This window comes from Amblyomma maculatum, chromosome 3 (assembly GCF_055883805.1).
Source record: "Amblyomma maculatum isolate TAMU_Amacu chromosome 3, ASM5588380v1, whole genome shotgun sequence".
NCBI classification, from domain to species: Eukaryota; Metazoa; Arthropoda; class Arachnida; order Ixodida; family Ixodidae; genus Amblyomma; species Amblyomma maculatum.
Window position 1 is genome coordinate 210,441,250 of NC_139346.1, and position 18,471 is coordinate 210,459,720.

Here is an 18,471-nt window from a genome sequence, read left to right on the forward strand (position 1 = left end):
TATTACTATTATTATTATTATTATTATTATTATTATTATTATTATTATTATTATTATTATTATTATTATTATTATTATTATTATTAACGTCCCAAAGCAACTCAGGATATGAGTGTCGCCGTAGTGGAGGACTCCGGAAATTCCGACCTCCTGGGGTTCTTTAACGTGCGTTGACATCGCACAGCACACGGGCGCCTTGCTTTTCGCCGCCACCGAAAAGCTGCCGCCGAAGTCGGAATTCGATCCCGCGTCCTTGGGAACAGTAGTCGAGCGCCGTAACCCCTGCGCCACCCCCGTGAGTCAATTTTATTGTCCGACAGAAAAGGTTCTTTTCTACCCCAGGTCCAATAAAAATTCGGTCGCAGTCATGCACTCCTCGCATTGTTAACAAGAGAAAGAATAATGACCTCAGAAAATTTCCCTCTTTATTTTGACTTGATAAGAAGCAATCGGGACCATTGAAGCAATTGACAAAGGACTGGAGTAGCGGTTCTATTCTCTTCTTTCTGTTCGACAAATCTTTGTCCCTCCAAGGGACCGAATTAAATATGACCCTTATTCTTTCGAAGTTTCTCCGACGCCCCGCCGGGGTAATGCTGTGGTAAGACGCCCGACTACTGTGCCGGAGTACCCGGGTTCGAACCCGACCTCGGCGGCTGCGTTTCGATGGGGGCGAAACGAAGAGGCGTGCGTGTGCTGTGCGATGTCAGCGCACGTTAAAGATCCCCAGGTGGTCGAAATTACTCCGTAGCCCTCCACTACGGCTCCTCTTTCTCTCTTTCCACTTTCTCTCTTATCTTCCTCCCTTCCCTTACGGCGCGGTTGCGGTGTCCACAGAAAAACAAGCCGCGCCTTTCCCTTCCTATAAATAAATAAATAAATCAGTTTTAAGTTTCTCCGACAGTATAGCCGCTTAGCAGCTCGCACATGTTCTAACTTAGACGTATACCGGTTTACCGGACTCCTCCTATGCAGGCGCATGCATGAGGAGTCCTCTCAATGCGCGTATGCAGGAAACGCCGGTAAACCGGCATTGGTTACTACGTCTACGCTAGCACGTCTCCGTTTTGCTAAATCTGATAGGCTAGCTGTCAGCGACCGAAAGGTATACTTGTTACTTGTTTGTTTTCTTTAAGTTTTCCCAGCCCTTTAGTTCTCAAGTTACTATAAGTTTATATTTTCATGCATTTAAACTTTCATCGAAGGGAAATCTCGCGTCCTGTATCGCAAAATTTTCTGATTGGTTGAGAGGGTCGGGGCAGTCAACCATTGACCTTGGGTGGGTAATTCAAGCATCCTACAATTACCACAATGTATGACGTCACTTTACAATTCCTAAGTATTCTAAAGGGTATTGAAGTCATTTCACAAACATATCGTAGTGCCTCCGAATAATATCAATTTTTCTTAAAAAGGACTGGTGATCGAGCGGGGAATCGAACCGCGGCTCTTTCCGTCCTAAGGCAGCCGCACTACTCCGACCTGCACCGCCGATGAACGTTCGTTTGGAGCGATAGGCGACCTCATATCACCGAGCAGACAACAGTTGATTGCAGCAACACTCAGTTAATTAGTGCAATCAATTAATCCCTAAAGAAACATATTTATTGCACTAGTATCTAAGATGTCGTCGGGGGAAACCTTCCTTTCTGTGTAAGAAAATACCTTATTTGGTTTACAGTTGTGACGTAAACAAGGTCAGGTGTCATTAAGGAACCCCGCACATGATCTTGCAAATTTTAAAATGGGTAGAGGACCCGTCAAAACGTAGGCGGACCCCCAAACACAACTAAAAACGACCTTAACTCTATGTTAGTTCAGCTTTAACAGATAATCTGGTCGACATTGAGTCAAGCTAAGTCGAGGTTGGGATTGATTATTAGCCTTACAACGGCCGTCTTCCGGCTGCTGACATATAAGGCTAAGGCCAGATGCCAACCATCCAAGCACTGTCCAGCCACGCAAGGCACATCGTTGCATGAATAACAGTGCCAGAAAGGTTGGCTTCTGGCCTTGGCCTTATGTCGGCAGCCGATGTAAGGCCAATAACTACAGTGTTCTAGAACACTGTACCAATAACTAATTCCAACATTGACCCAGCCTTGCTGACCTAGCTTGGACCATGGTCGGTCAAGGTGCCTCTCGTCGTTGGATCAACATAGGGCCGTCGCGCTTTACCAGTTGGGTAATTACCAAACATTTCCATGGTGCCTATTGGTCCAATGTGTAAACTGTACAAGAAACATTATACAAAAGAAACATTACGAAATAGAAGACGCTAGCCGCTGCGCACAAAAACATGACCAATTTTTAGCAACCATCGCCCACATGAGGACTTCATTTTAGGGCCAGTGTCGCTCGCAAGACGAAATACATTATTTCAGTTATGTTTAAGCTTGCGGAAATGGAAAATAAAATAAGGCATGATCATGTTGCTAATAATTTCTTGAAAAAGTCCGCTCTACCTTCATTGCGCGAACATTATGTGAATTCCTTCGCTAAAAACAACACGCGTTCTCATCAAGGCGCCTGTCCGAGGTCGATTCATACGTTGATTTAACGCATGCACCGGGCGCACGGAAAGCAGCAGGGTTCAACAGACTATATATTAGTGCCGCCAAAATAAAACGGGGCACACGAACGAACAAAACTTTTTGCGGCGCACCCTGCAAGCGGATACGCATATATATAGCTTGGGTGCGTGTGGGTCACTTGAAGGTTCACTCATGGTGTTCGCCTTACAAGTGTGCACGAGCCGAAATTCTAAGTGCGAGCCCGGACCGGGCCCGACGCTACAGACCTGAGTCCGGACCGGTCCGACTGTGAAAGGGCCTGAGCACGGCCCAGCCAACACCCTCTAAATACTTTTGGCCCAGCCCGGCCTGCGGCGCTCAGATTTACAGCCTGGGCCGGCCCGCCCCGGCCCGGCCCGTCATTCCTTATTTGCAGTTCGAGCGATGATACAGAAGGAAATAGTTTCAGGAATATAATTTTTATCCAAGATCTTGAAATGTTAAGAGTTCTCACGTTCGAAATGAAAACTGATTTATTTTATTTATAGGAAGGGAAAGGCGCGGTAACTGTCTCACTTGTTTTTCTGTGGACACCGCACCGCGCCGTAAGGGAAGGGAGGAAGATGGGAGTGAAAGTGGAAAGAGAGAAAGGGAGCCGTAGTGGAGGGCTACGGAGTAATTTCGACCACCTGGGAATCTTTAACGTGCGCTGACATCGCACAGCACACGACGCCTCTTCGTTTCGCCTCCATCGAAACGCAGCCGCCGAGGTCGGGTTCGAACCCGGGTACTCCGGCGCAGTAGTCGGGCGTCTTACCACTGCACCACCCCGGCGGGGTCGAAATGAAAAATTTGCTTGGAGGTTTCCCTTAGAAGGATAAGAGGGGCGGCCCTTACCCCGTCATAACATGCCAATGGGAATCTCAAGCAGACATCGGACCAACCACATGCCCGAAGTGTTCCACACCAGCTGCAGAAGCGGATGTTCGCCGCCTGCTGTGGACTTGTGCAGGGACAAGGGCATCAAAAACACAGATTCTGCAGGAAGTGGGCCTAACCACAACAAGGGAAAATGACTTCTCTAAATGGCTCACCGACAACGATAAGAGCGGGAGCCTGCTCCGGTTTCTTACGAAAAATAATTTACATGAGTTTCTATAATATGCCTTATGGTAAGCTTGCGTTAAAAAAAAAATAAAAAAAATAGAGGTAGCACATATGTAGAATTATTAACCGATTGAACAACAACAAGTTATGCATTGAACTGATGTATTTGCGGCGCTCCTGGACCCCTATGTTCGGTCATTGACTGCTACCATAGACAATTAAGGACAAATTCAATATTTGAAAGTTGTGAAATTAGTCGAAATAAATAGCCATATGCGGCTTCTGGTCGCTGATGGTTGTTATACGACACTGCACTAAGTGAATTCGTTGAAATAGTTGTCTGGTACGCAGATTTTTTTCAGTTGTTGGTTTGGGTCAATGTTCTGTGCAAAGTGACCTACGCAAAAAAAGAAAAAAACAAAACAAAGAAAGCTAGTTTCGGTTTCGATGACGTCATCGGCCGACCCTCAGCAACGCCGCATCTCGTGCATTCTCGCTGCAAGTGCTCTGGTAATGGCGGGCATGGTATAGTGGAGTGGGTGACGATGGGAGAACTAAGTGATGGTTGCAAAGCTGTCGTACCACCGGGCCCAACATGTTGTCATGATGCGTGGTCATCCAGTAGCGGACACCATTTACAAGTAGCAACCAAGTCGCCATGGCAGACGCTGAGGCCGAGAACAAAGTAAAAAGTGCCATTGAAGTCTGCGTCACAGCACAAGCGATGATTGATATTAATGCCGAGCATCTCAATGGTCTTCGAACGCTGTGTGCGCCCAGCGCAGAATTAACGCAGCATGAAATACGAGCTCTCGAAGTAAGTACAATTCAGGTGCTTATTTGCTCTCTGTCAGGCGTTGGCCAGAGAGGTATCGCGAGCCGGCTATCTGAGGACAACCAAGTTTCCATTGACTGCCAGTCGGCCAGGAAATGCGCTTGTTTCATTCTTTTTTGATCCGTATATCTCTGCAGTTCTTTGTGCAGGTTGACTTCAGCTTGAGAATAGCTACTTTATAACTTTCAGGAATCTAGGACGCATTGTTTTCTCGCTCTGGGATAAGTGTGTCACTCACTTTGTTGCTTTTTTGTTGTTGTGAGCAGTATGCCGGGCGTGTTTTCGCTCTGTTAATGTGTATCTTTCTTCGTGCTAATTTTTCACAATGGGAATCACGTTTAATACTGTTTGTCACACCAGAACATGCAGCTGTACACACAGTTTTTGATTTAGCTCTCGGTAATCTCTCGAAATCTTGCCGTTCTGAGAAGTCATCTCTAGCGGTATAAACGGCATTTGTTTGCTCAGCCTAAGCAGCTTGTAATCGCTGACGCACTGTGGGCGCCTTTTAGCTGTGGTATTTATGCTGGCCTAATGTTCTAAGTATACGTGCTCAGAGAAATGCGTTGTGGAAACTGACACGCCTTGAGGTGCTGCTGTAACACCTTGTTTGCGAGGCGAAAAGCTTTTAGAAGCTCCTGTGACACATTTATTGCGAGCCGAACCTGATTATAGCGAGCCGTCTGGAGTATTTCAGCATTTTTAATGATCGTTTGCGAGCCTAGTCACGTTTGCATTTATGTGGGTCATTTCCTGCGAAGGTGTGCATGAGTGAATTTTATTCATACTTGAGGCTGCGCCTTTGATTCGGTGAGATGCGAGCTCCTGGTAAAGACTAGGAAAACGGTGGTTTATGAGCTGCTATATAAGCTCAAGATTTGTTTCTGCATATGTGCTACATAGCACCACACTTGTGTTCAATGGGTTTGGCAGTAGCACCACCCATGCTTTCTAGTGATCACATGGGGATCAAGTTGCCATTTACTGCTGTGTGTCATTTCGAAATAAGGGGTTTCTTAATGACATTTGGTCCAGTGCATCTTGTGAACTTATGCTTGTTTCCCCCATGCTTCACTAGTCGCAGTAAACAGTAGTCTTCCTGTGATTAAATGAAGTGTAACAAAATAGTGGTTTTCATTCATCATTACTCTTGAAAGCTATGGTTGTGATAGAATAATGTTCACGTTCCTGTTACAGTACTCTCTAATGAGGGTTTAGTGTTTGCATGTTTGGGAAGTTCCTAGCTTTTCTTAGCTGAATAAATGCTATATATATATACATATATACACTTTTAGCATGTTTTAGCATTCAGTTGCTTATGCTTTGGGGAAGGATAAATGACCTGCAAGTGCCCTCATGCATGATTTGGCACTTTATATTTAGCTGGCATGGGCAGCCAGGGCACTGCATTTCATTTGCAGAGTAAAAGACTGTGTGACTGTGTACTACCATGCCTTGTTTAACATTTCCTTTGTGTGGTAATTCTATATTGTCTTATTCTTGGTATTTCTCTTTGCCTAGACAAAACTTATCAAGCTATTTAGCCGTCAGGTTCTGGCAAAACGGAAGTGTGGTGAATGTGAAAATGCGTCTGAACTCAAGAACTATCCGAAACTGGTCCTGTGGCTCAAGGTTGTGGGACTTACACCTAACTCCATTGAGGTATGTGGATCTCATGTAGGTGGCCTGCCCATGCTGCAGTTGTGCTAGTTTCTCTGAGCAGCCTTGCAATTTGCGCGTTTTGAAGTAAGGTACTTCATATGCATTGGCGTAGCCTTCTATTTGATAATTGTGGCTTGCTGCTCACGAACATGCTTTATCAAGTTAAACAATAACACTCTGAAACTGTTAAGTCTTTTGCTTTTCAATTTGCATAAAACGTCAAGTATTTGCTGTTTTATGGTATAGGCCTCTCTGTTTTGTAGTTCAACTCAGTTGATGGGAATACACTTAATCATTAATTAGCAGTATTCAGAGATGAATATGCTCTAGTGCACAGTATTTAGCATTTGGAGATGAATATGCTCTAGTGTACAGCATTTCATTGTCCACATGTTTTTGTCCTTGAAGGCATGTCATAGCAAGTGCCACCTTTCCATTTTTCTGAATAGCAACCAAGCTGTACCATAGTTTTTAGATGAGAGCACCAAAGGTGTTGTCACTGTTTGTCATTTTCAGGAGTTTGCTACAAAGCCTTCCTACGCATTATGTTCTACTGTTGTGAAAAATTTGAAAATTTATGTGTTTAAACCCCCCCCCCCCCCCACAACATGAAATGGCTTAAAAAATTCAGATTTCACGCATCCCACACAAAGAAGAAATTGGTATGGGCAGGGCATGTAGTGCGAAGAGAGGATAACCGATGGTCGTTTAGGGTAACAAACTGGATTCCAAGGGAAGGAAAGCGTAGCAGGAGGCGGCAGGAAGGTAAGTTGGGAGATGAGGTTAAGAAGTATGCAGCTAGTACAGGACCGGGGTAACTGGAGGAACATGGGAGTGACCTTCGCCCTGCAGTGGGTATAGTCAGGCTGATGATGATGATGACACTTATTCACAGAATTGGGTTTAAAAATTTTACCATGCTATATTGATGTGAACATTTTCTGTCTGCGGTGATAAGTCCCCTGCCGGATCATTTAGTAAAACATTCCACTGAGTAAGAGACGAAAAAGAGTGACAGCACCAGGCAGCACTTCGAAAGTGCATTGTGCAACTTGGCAGCACCCATCTCCGTTTCTTCTTGGCTTAGAATAGAGATTCTTATATCTAAACACGAAATGGCTCGGCCTTCGTTCAAGTAGCAATTTAAAATATAGTCAGCATCACTGACTTCCTGAAACTAAAGCTAGATGATTTGAGAAATAGTTTGTTCACTAACATTGACACCATGTCAGAAGGGGATATGCAGCACTGGAAAGAGACGAAGGAAGGAGAGGAAACTGGTGCTGTTTAGCATGGTATCATGTTTGGTTCTTTCTGTTCTCACTTTTTGAGCTGTCAGAGTCTTTAACGGAGCACAAACACAGAATTTTTGGTTGCATGTTGTCTTTGTAAAAAGCACTTGCTGCTGGGCTAGTTGGTTTTGGTTCATAGTTAAATAGTTTTAAGGCGCAAAAAACAGACAATCCAGGTAGAACGAGAGGAAGAAGATGGTTTGCACGGTATGAAGAAGAACTGAACAAGGGTAAATGGGGTACGCCTCAGTTCGCAGATGAGCCAACGTTTCGACAAGTGGACTTGTCTTCTACTTGTCTTCTCCAGACGAAGACAAGTCCACTTGTCGAAACGTTGGCTCATCTGCGAACTGAGGCATACCCCATTTACCCTTGTTCAGTTCTTCTTCATACCGAAAAAACAGACAAGACACACAGGTAGGTGACGGAGAAAGGCGTTTCATCCCTGTCACCTACCTGTGTGTCTTGTCTGTTTTTTGCGCCTTAAAACTATTTAATTATGAGTCTTTGTAAAAATGTATAAGACTTTAGTATGCATGGATCACCATGTAATATTTGTTTACAACCACTAGTTAATCTTTGAATCAATTTCTTCTCTCATGCTATTTTGGTTTCAGTATCTACAGCTGAACAATGGCTATGTTATCAAAGCTCAGCGTAGGTCACACGAGGTATTAAAAACTGCAATATATTAGCAGTGATTGTCTTTTTATGTCTCTCATTAGCTGTACTGACCTGTGGGATTGCTGGCATCATTGACTGTGCAATTCAAAACAGCATGAGAAAAGTAAACTATAAATGAAACGATGTAGTGCACTGTCTGTAGTAATGTGTGCGGCTTGTTACCACAACAACAAAAAAGATATCCAACCTAAATATGGTGTCTATGCATTCATGCCTCTTTAATGCAAAAATGTTCTTAAGGCGAGCTGTTTATGCTAAAGAAACTTGATGAAGAAAAGTCATTAACAGTATTGAGTATGGGCAAAGAATGCTAGAGAGCTAGCAATCGTCTTAAAATCTCAGCAGCTCTAAGTGCATCACCTGGTCACATCTTTACATGTTAGAATAACATGGCCCAGTTTGAAGCACTTTGTGCTTCATGCAGCACCACCACGTGTCTCATGGCATGAGGATGTACGCTTTAAGGCTGAACTGACCACACCAGCCCTCTAGTACACATCTAAATGAATTTGACTGACAGCTCCTTAATGCAGAGCACAAGCTGCGGAGGGATCTTTTTTCACCGTCATTCATGCAATGGTAGGGCATGCCAAGTGGGCAATACGGCTCTGTAAAGCACGAAAGCCTAAAATATATATATTTATATAAAGCACAAAATATAATATATATAAAGGCACCACTCAGGCATTTGCACTTTTACTGTACTGTCAACTGAGGTGCTTCACTTAAAATAAAGAAAGACTTGGCTATGGCACTTCTGATTTTATTCTCGCCGCTAGCCATATTTATGCGACAAAAATACACGAGCCCCAATGGGCCTTGTGCATTTTCACCCTTCTCATTGTCTATATGTCTTTCTATGTTAACAAGGCACAGATACGTAGAAAAACATTGGTCTCTCCGAAAACTGTTCATGATTTAAGTCTTCCTCATTAACGGGAGTCGCATTTACAAGGCATGACTGTGCTCCTGTATGCTTCATTGCTGGCCTGCCTGACACACAACTTTGCTTTACTATCGTCTGCCACTAGTTTTGTAAATGACGTGTTCTGGTTTGTAAAGCGTCACTAGGGTCTCTCGCCTGATTGTCTAGAATGCATGTTTGTTCTTTTTGCACATTGCTTAGGGGCTGTCCAACAAGTTCACTACATTTGATGACATGCTTGAGAAGCCTGAGCAAGAGATCAAATCCTACCTTAGTGCTGTCGATGCTCGGGAGGAAGAGAAAAGGCGCTTCCTCATTGCCATGCGCAATCTCAAGACTTACACTGGTAAGTAACACATTTCCTGTCGACATTGATACGAGGTCACCGCCTATACCACTCAAGGAGAAAAACGCATCTAGTCATTGATGAAATGATACAATGTGACATTCTGTGGACCTGGAAGAGAGACATAATGATACCAAACTAAATGTTACTTCAAAACTGCTAAGTGGTTCTTTTCAGGTGCTGCCAAAACTGGGATTAGTGTTACAGAGAGAGAGCATTCTTAACTTGGTGTAAGATTGAGAGGTCAAATTAAAGGACATGCTGAACCAGCAGCACTTTGAATAGAAACATACTGTACTAGGCTGTTGCCTTATGTTTGAGTGTCTGTGGGAGCCCTTTGGGTCTCATGGGGGACTGACAGTGTGGGAATGGAAAGCCCTCCGTGTGGAGCCAACTGATCTTAATGGCTGGCTTGCAAGGTCAGATGGTACATGCTGGGCATGGCACTTCTGTGTCCAGTGTTTCCCTATCTGTTACTCTTGCAATGTGTTTTCCAGTGGCTGTTAAGCCTGTTCATCCTACGATCTAAGGCTTCCACTGTATTAGTTTACTTTTGTCCCCTGTTTACTTTTTTTTCTTCTGTTTTATGCCAGATTTAGCACATGGGGCAGCACTGCTACATTGTGCATTGTGGTTGTCCAGTTTTTACGGGTCTTACATATTTCTTGTTTTTGCTTGTTGAAGTGTGGTCTTGTGCCAGTGTAAGATGCAGTAGTTGTAGGTTGACTCTTAAGCTGCAATAGTCATGCAACTTTCTCGTGCATTTACACTTTGAAAGGGACACCAAGGACATCTTCAACCAGCAATTGTTCTTTGTGATGATAATCTTTATTGCTCTTTCTGGTTTTGTTGATGTTTGTCTTGCAGCAGCAGCGTTTTTTGCTTACAAATTGAATTACTACTCTTCCATCCACCGATTCAATTCGTAATGTCTACTTTACTTCAACGTGGAGCTAGGATCACCATTTGAAGTGAATTATGGCTGTGGTATAATTTGCCCTCAGGGATATGAGCCAAAAATTCAGCATCGACACACTGCAGTTTACTTGTAAAGTCCTCTCCTTATGTAACACATGCATTTCATTATTTAGTCTTTTAAAGCTTATAAAGTTTCACTTTTGGTGAAAGTCACCTGACATGCATGAAAAAGAAGTGCATAGATGCATTGCGCTCCCAAAAATATTCCCTTTGTTTAAGCTGAAGCAGCATACTGTGAGTGGGTAAAGGAAAAATGGAGTTTAGACGTATGTGCATTTAGGGGCATGGGGAACGTAATATTCATACCAGAAACCCTAATTTTCCTTGGAAGCTAGGTAGAGAACAATGCTGTACGGCAGCCACCTGGGCTACTAGTGTTGCTAATGTACTCTCACATGATGACTCTTTGTTGTACAGAACGGCAACTCCAGGGTGTGGCGCCTAATGCTGATGCTGACCTGCACTGGGACTCATGGGACCGAGCTGGCGCCTCACAGCTGCCTCGGCGTCCCCACACTTCAGTGCCCTCTGAGGAGCTCTGCTCTTCCCTTGGGGGCACGCATCTGGCGCCCTCAGGGGGTGCCTTGCGACCTCCGACGACGCCCCCTGCCTGTAGAAAAAGGACAGGGGGCAGCCCCAGTGGGAGTTTGGCAGCTCTGCCAGATGCCTTGCCGCCCCTGACCAAGAGCCGCTCGCATGAGGCGCACCTCGAGAACAGGCTTGACCTGGGAACGGATAACAACACAGCTTTGCAGCAGCCCCCGACGTTACCGTAAGTGTTCCCCACTTTACATTCTGCAACCTGTATATTTCATTATAGGAAGCAAATGGGAGTTAACCCCTGTATGCCCAGAGATTCAGGAATTTAAAGGATTTTAAAATATTTTTCGATATAGTGTGTTTATTTCACCTCAGAATTCAGAATGACTCTTTTCTTGATAAAATTATTTTTCTGAACACCGCCTTTGAGCTGTCTTACAAATAGCACACTAGCAAAATTTACTACCTGTTGCTTGTGGTAAAGGCTGAAGTATAGGCCTAAAACTCAGAAATTTAAAAAATATTTGTAATCTTTAAAAGAGTATAGACACCAATTTTTGAAGCATCAGAAGGAATACGGTTGCTTTCCTGGTTATACAGAGATCCTCTGCAAGTAATCCCAATGTCTCATTTTGCCACGAACATATTTTAATTTGATTTTAAATACAAGCCAGGCAAAGACTCTGTTTTTCAAAACCCATCGACAGTGCCATCTCTGTGACGAAAACGTGTACATAGGTAAACAACATGATATCATCAAACAACTGTGACGTGGAGTCAGTAGAGCAAAGAGCAGTGATGACACAGGAGAGCTCACCGTGTCTGCCCTGTCTGTATCGGCTGGGCACCCCAGGGAAAGCTTTGCGCTTCTGCCCGCTTGACTCGATGGCTTTCCACGCTTTCTTCATTGCTGCATGTTACAACTACTTCATCTGATGTCGATTTTGCGGTCGGCATGTTTTTGAAGCGCAATGCTTGGGTATACTTTGTGCGCGCGCATGGACACACAAAAAGGGGAAGCATATTTCATTTACTTGCCTCATTGACACCACACTCATGCAACTTGAACCTGGTATATATTAAGGCTGCCTGCTGTACTCGGATCTCAAGATCATTCCCGCACAAGTGCACAGCTTTCAGCAACGGTGCCGCCTGCAGGCATGCCGGGAGACGTATGTGAACTGTGCCGCCGCTCCCCGCCTGCTGACGTTGCTGGGCATAGCTGGTTTCACATCGATGCTGTAATAAACTTCGGACTTTGGCACCGCTTCACTGGGAAGCCTATCACATAAAAAATACATTTAGTATTCGCAAGACACCTTCAGCAGCGGAGCTAGCAGACGCCAAGCAAGTCGCACCGGGCAACAACTGCAAAGTGGATGTCGAAAAAAAAGCTCGCTTGTATCGCTGTAATCACTTTACCAGCACCTCAGTATTGGTCAAATAATCCTCCCAATTTATTCTTTATTCATAGTCCTTTGTATGGAGTTATGCATGCGAATAAACAGTGATCCGTGATAGATTGCGGCGGCCACGGCTTTGCATGCCCAGATCGCCTTGACAGCGCCAGGTGGTGCCACAGGCTTGGATGGCGCCACTCAGGTCTGCTGTGTCGAGACCAATCAGCGCATGAGTAGGCGTGAGCAAGGTAGCTTCAGTGCGGTAGCAGGTCACGGTGGCTGACGTCGTCTGATCGTGTCGTTTTTCTTTTTTTCGAACGCCAGCTTGGAGTTCACAGCGCCGGCAAACTGAGCTGAGAGAACAGCATCTTCACAGTAATCAGTACCTTTGTTAAACATGCCTAACAAGCTGATATTTCCTGCACGCCAACCACCAAGGTTTTGTGGCTGCTGTTGGTTCCTGCTTTTTCACTTGAGTTGCTGGCGAGCGGGTCAAAATCAAAGTGCTCGGCAATGTCAATAACATCCGCGCCTTCGGGCAAAACAACGTCGAACGAGTTATGCTACGCTAAAACACTGGTCGACAACGATATATTCTCGTGCGTGTGATCGCAAGCAGACGAAAAACGCTACTCGTATGTGTCATTAGATTGTGTGTATACATGTCGCCAGTCTCGCCAGCAGGAGGCGCTTGTGTGGCGCGCTCGCATCTTTGACGTCATCGAGCGCTCGTGCTTGGAGAGCTCAAAACCGAAACTGGTTCTGATAAATGCCCTGATAATTAATTGAGGCGTGTTGGGGCTTTTTGGGTCGCAGTCCCTCTGTTTTGGACCATCGTGGATCGTTTAAAGCAAAAATTCGGAAATATAAAATATACGTGTCTATACTCCTTTAATGTAGAATGTTCCTTTCATTTCAGAATTCAGAATCACTCTTTTATTAAGAAAATTATTTTCCTGAACTATTTTTCTGAACACCAACTTTTGAGCTATCTTACATTTGCAAAATTTACTACCAGATGCTTGCTCTAAAGCTCGAAGTATTTGACGTCCTATCTAATGTCACATTTCTCATAACAAAGGGTCATTTCCTAATAACAGTGTACAAATTGTGTACATTGCTTTCTTTGCGGAATTGCAGTGCAGTTCATAGGATCGAATCCTCCTCCGGCTCTTTCTGAATGCACGCAGTGCACAGAACAAAATGCATGCAATACAACACTTGCGCAGGAAATGTTCATAATGATCTATAGACAGACATAATTTGTAATGCAGGACGACTACTTATTAGAACTAGAACAGTGGCACACAGGTGGTGCTCTCACTTTGATTTCCATTAGAAGACAGCAGTATACATCACTGCTTGTCGCCATAACAGTACTACTAATTGTACTGGGGGGGGGGGGGGGGGGGGGGGGGGGGGGGGGACAAATTTTGTCAGGTCATAATTGTTATTTTTCAGGTAATTTTGATTATATCTTTTTATTTTGTTTATTATTAATTTATCATTTTATCATCATATTTTAATTAAATTTAGCCCTAAATTTACATTTTACGCAATTTGAAAGCATGTTTTACCCCTAAAGAAGAATGAGGCCATGAATTGTTCGCAAATATGGCCTTTCTAAAACACTATGGTACTTCATACTTTCAAGATACTCGTTACTATACTCACTCAAAATTACCAAATGATTCAGGTTCAAGCAATTGAAAAGCTGGTTTAAGAGAATGCATAACTTCAGGGAACCAACAAAAGGTTGTTTAAGGGTCCCAACAACTTGCCTTAAGATTCTTTGCGAGATGAAATTGTTATGTTGGCTCAAGTGTGCCCTATTCTTGCAATCTGTCAATTTTCACGCCAGCGAACGAAACTTTGGCAAAGAAATGAAAAAGGGCCATAATTTGGTATAAAATATATATAAAAAAAAAACCTTACTTCAAAGAAGTATACGCGCGAACAATATACACTTGAGTTAAGGAAGTTCGTGCATGGCCTGTTTCAATCCCCTGGTTCTTGCTCATCAACTGTGGTCAGTCATTCAGTACTGGTTCATTTGTGTTTTTTTTAGAGTATTAATTTAGTTCATGCAAAGAAAAAGTTTTCGAAATGGTGGCAGTCCGTGCTAGCTCATTTACAACACAGTCCACATTTTAACGTCCTAGAATTTGAGCGCTCATAAAAGTGATTTTAGTGTGAGCAGTGGGAAGGTGAGGGGGGGGTGCCGCCCCCTCAGAATAAAAGTTGGGGGGGGGGGGGGGGGGGCGCCAAGCAGTTTAGATTCCAGTCAGTGGGATATCCTCTCTCTGGAAAGATATTCATTATTTTCATATAACGTGTTATAATTTCAAGAAATACATTTGCCAGAGGGAAACTTTTTCAATATATTAGTATTACAGTTACAACCGGGACAATATATTATGGTATACTTAGCGTGCTCACGTGTAATTTTTAAGTGCACTTCTGATTAACGCAAGTTTTCTGGTCTCTTCAGTTTTTGTTTTAAAAATCGTATTTTCTTTTTTTCTGATAGCTTTTTGTTGGAAGTGTGAGGCTGCGTGGAGGACGGAGCAGCAAGAAATGGTTTTAACTAAGTTACATATGTGTTTGTTAACCTTCAGCTGTATTTTGCTTTGTTGTTGTGAGCTGTGACAAAAAAAAAAGGCTAACTTTTTGTGTTTGCACCCACCTGTGAAAGTTGGAATTTGAAGATATTGTACTAGTATGTCCTTACCAATAGGACCTGTGTGCATTACTTTAAATTGGGTTTACTTGAATTGCATTTTCTTTTTCTACCTTCGAGTGAGTTCTATTTTGTGTAGTTGCAGGTACTATAGTGTGTGAAAATTAGTTGTAAAGGAAATACAAGTCAGCAGCGTCATCTTGCTTTCAATCACAGAAATGCTGTGAAATTATCTGGACTTGGTATACTGGAAGTTATGTAAAACGAGAAATGTGTGGAAATTGTAAAAACATTTTGTAGAACAGTCTGTGCAAAGGACTATCCTGTTTTGGAGACCAAATATTTAATGAACGATGTCAATGAAAAAAAAAAAAAATTGTAGAAAACCAGGGATATGACAACACAGGTATCTAAGCTTAAGTTTATTCGGGCTTATTGGAGTTGCTTACTTGTAACAGTTGCAACGGTAATGATAATCATCCACTTTTTCTGCGGGGATAATGCTCAGCTGCAATAACGTAAACTCATTGATTCCTACTCACCTGAGATGGGCATCCAGTATTGAAGTGAAAGCTTCACTACGCCATGTATCAGTCAACGTCAACCTGTCCAGCCGCTTGACCTTTGAAAAGGTGGTGTGACCTTGACCTGATTAAGTGTGGGTGTCCTTCCGTGGTTTCCACCCAAGAGTATACTGCGCCTTCCTTTCCCCAAAACCTAACTTAACGGAAAAAAAGTGAAAAAAAAAAATGAATTCAGCGGATTGAAAAGGCGGTGCTACAGGGGCTATCGCGGCTACTCTCAAGCCGAAGCTTGAGCATCCTCGTAATTCAGTCATAAGTACTGTCCTCTGAGACTCCCTAATAATAGATATCTTTCTATAAAATAATTATTCAATAACATTAAGCCTGTTTGATATCTTGCATTCCTTGAAAGCACAACTGAATAGCTGCTTGGGAATTCTAGCCCAAGTGGCCATGATCTATCTGTAAAGCATAGCTGAAGAGGCCTGTTGCAGACACCGGGTGGTAGTAATAACACTCGCTACCTACCTCGTCCAGTCAGTGTAGTAGTGCTTGAAGTGGTGACAGGGCTTTCAGCAGCTACTATTCTTTTCCTATTAAAAGCAGCTGAGTATGTACTGCTTTTGTGGTCCCTGTATTGGGCGAGGTGCAGTTGTTTTACTTTCAATAGCATGGACATCTCGAGGTCAGCATAGTGGAATGACATTGAAGTTGAAACCATCAAGGCAGTCCGGCGCCACACTCAGTGCTTCCTCTTGCTTGAAGCTGGAAGGTGATAGTGTTGAATAACGGTGAAACTGGAACTGTGAGTTTAGGCATGGGAATTATTTAGCACTTCAGTTGTAATACAAGGTGAAAATTGGACATGCTAAAAATGTGCAAAAAGGACATATTATATGTGAGTTTTTATGTTGCATCAAACATGAAAGGCTCCCTATAATTGAAACTAATTTTCACTCCATTTTGCATTCAAATTGTTTAAAGCCTATGGTATTAGAAGTAGAGTGAAATGTCCGTTGGACTGCCAGATTATGTTTCTCGTGCAGCACAGCCGACGTCCCAGTCAGCAGTGTGCTTGAACGTGCAGGAATGATGGTGGGCTGCGGAGGCGCCTTGCCACAGAGCCTGGCCTGGAGCTGGCCAACTGCTCGCCACTTTCACCAAGCCGGTCCCCGCCAGTTGTTTCTCCTGACCAACAAGGAGACGGCTGCTTTGTGGACGAACCAGCTACCCAGCGTAAGCCTCAGTGCCTGCTTCCTGTTATCTCTTTTCATTTTCAGTAATGTTTTGCAGGGAGATACTGAGGATATATATTCTGTCCATGCCATTTGTTCAGCAGCAAAATATTTTTTTTTTCTAAGAAATTTGGATGTGGAAATGGAACATTTCTATTCCCTGTTCCATCATTCAGACTTGTGGTAATGAAAGAAGAACCATATTCTTCATTCGGATTTGATTGGTAGTGCATCGCAAACTTAGAGATTCGCAACTAAGAAAGAATGTAAATTTAGGGGTTCACCATAAAAACCCATGTATAATTGGACCCACGTTTAATATGAGGTGTGATTTCGGGGTGGCAAAATCAGGAAAACATTTCCGTCCGCGTTTAATGCGAGCAAGGAAAAATTAGAAGTATTTATTTGTACTATATTGCGCGGTGTTCTTCGAATCACACATGCTCCGGGCTTTCACATCCAATGCAACCCTGCACAGGCTTAGAATAGTGCCACGAACCTTTATTTGCTAGTGCTATTTCGCTGCCCTTCCTGCGCCGGCAGGCTTGATTGGAGAATTTCACGCACTGTAAAGAGAAGAGCAGCTTACATTTGCCCAGGCAATCGCAGAAGCCACATCGTCCTCCTGCTGTTTTAAAACCATTAGACCGCTTCCAGCACAGATGTGAGACAGCAGCGCACAGGCTGCTAGCCATCATGCACTAGGCTTGCGCTTGTTCGCCTCTAGCACTGTGCGCAGGCCTGTGCCATGTGTTTTTACGGTCGTCTCTTTTTCGCGACAGTCGTCTTGGATACATTTATCGTCTGTTGAGAGTCCCTTGTTCGAGACACTATTAGGTAAACATCTTTTTTGGCACCTCTAAACATGTTCGGTACCCGCATTGGTCGAAAGTGCAACTGATGCACTCCTTGGGAATACCGGTCAAGGTTTTGTGATTCGGCTGGAGGGGCTCTTGAGAGACCTACCTGTTCAAAGTATGAGAAATTGTGCAAGGTGGGCTCATCATACTTCTGGGTGCATGTGCATCACATACCGTGGTCGCGAGGATTGCAGAGTCGGCATGGTCAAACCTAAACCATTGAAACAGTCAGCCGGCGCTACCACTAGATAGCAGTTCCTCTTGCTGGGAGCCTAATTGATACAGATAGTGCTGATAAATAGCGACGCCGGAACTGCGAATTTTTCTGAAATTTTTTCAGATCTGCTTATGTAATACGAGGCAGAAAGCTGGCATGATAAAATCTAGAAAAAAAAGTTGGCAGTGGCTTAGCTCGGCTACGCCAGGATATATGTAGCGAGAGCTACTTTTCTTTGGATTCGACATACTGCTGAGCCAATTGTTGAGCTTATATTGCTTAGCAATGAAGAGACATTGGTCCTCACACATCATTTTTTTTTATTTCATGCACAGAAAGAAAGACGGGGCCCGGTGATTAGTATAACACGCTGCCACAGTCCTTCACACACACTGCACATGTGTCCAAGCGTATTGTTCACGAAGTGTGCTTCAAATGTTTGATTCCCAGATGAACTTTCTTACAGTCGAATGGTATTATCAGTTACACGACTGGCGTTTACTTCTTCTTTCGTGGTCGTTGGTTCCCCTTGATCTTCTGAAGGCTCCATCTGAGCTGGTATGCGTCGCCCGTTACGCTCTGCATCCTGGCATCTCCGTTTGGCGAGATAGTCTTCTCTCTGATCAGGTGTTTCTGCTGCTCGCTTGGCATTTCGGTCTTCATTCTTTCTCTG

At 43.7% G+C, this 18,471-nt stretch overlaps 1 protein-coding gene across 2 annotated transcripts in view; it reads left to right on the plus strand.

Annotated features, from left to right (window-relative positions):
• ksr (kinase suppressor of ras) overlaps positions 1-18,471 on the plus strand; it is a 219,318-nt gene that overhangs the window by 164,598 nt on the left and 36,249 nt on the right. The window contains exons 1-5 of one of the 2 annotated variants that reach the window (XM_084599515.1): positions 4,108-4,437; positions 5,977-6,117; positions 9,220-9,364; positions 10,760-11,114; positions 16,574-16,722. In XM_084599515.1, the coding sequence (XP_084455641.1) occupies positions 4,279-4,437; positions 5,977-6,117; positions 9,220-9,364; positions 10,760-11,114; positions 16,574-16,722 (949 nt within the window). In that variant the 5' untranslated portion in view covers positions 4,108-4,278. Of the gene's footprint in view, positions 1-4,107; positions 4,438-5,976; positions 6,118-9,219; positions 9,365-10,759; positions 11,115-16,573; positions 16,723-18,471 lie in introns of those variants that run through there. The other variant, XM_084599514.1, reaches the window with a different exon arrangement.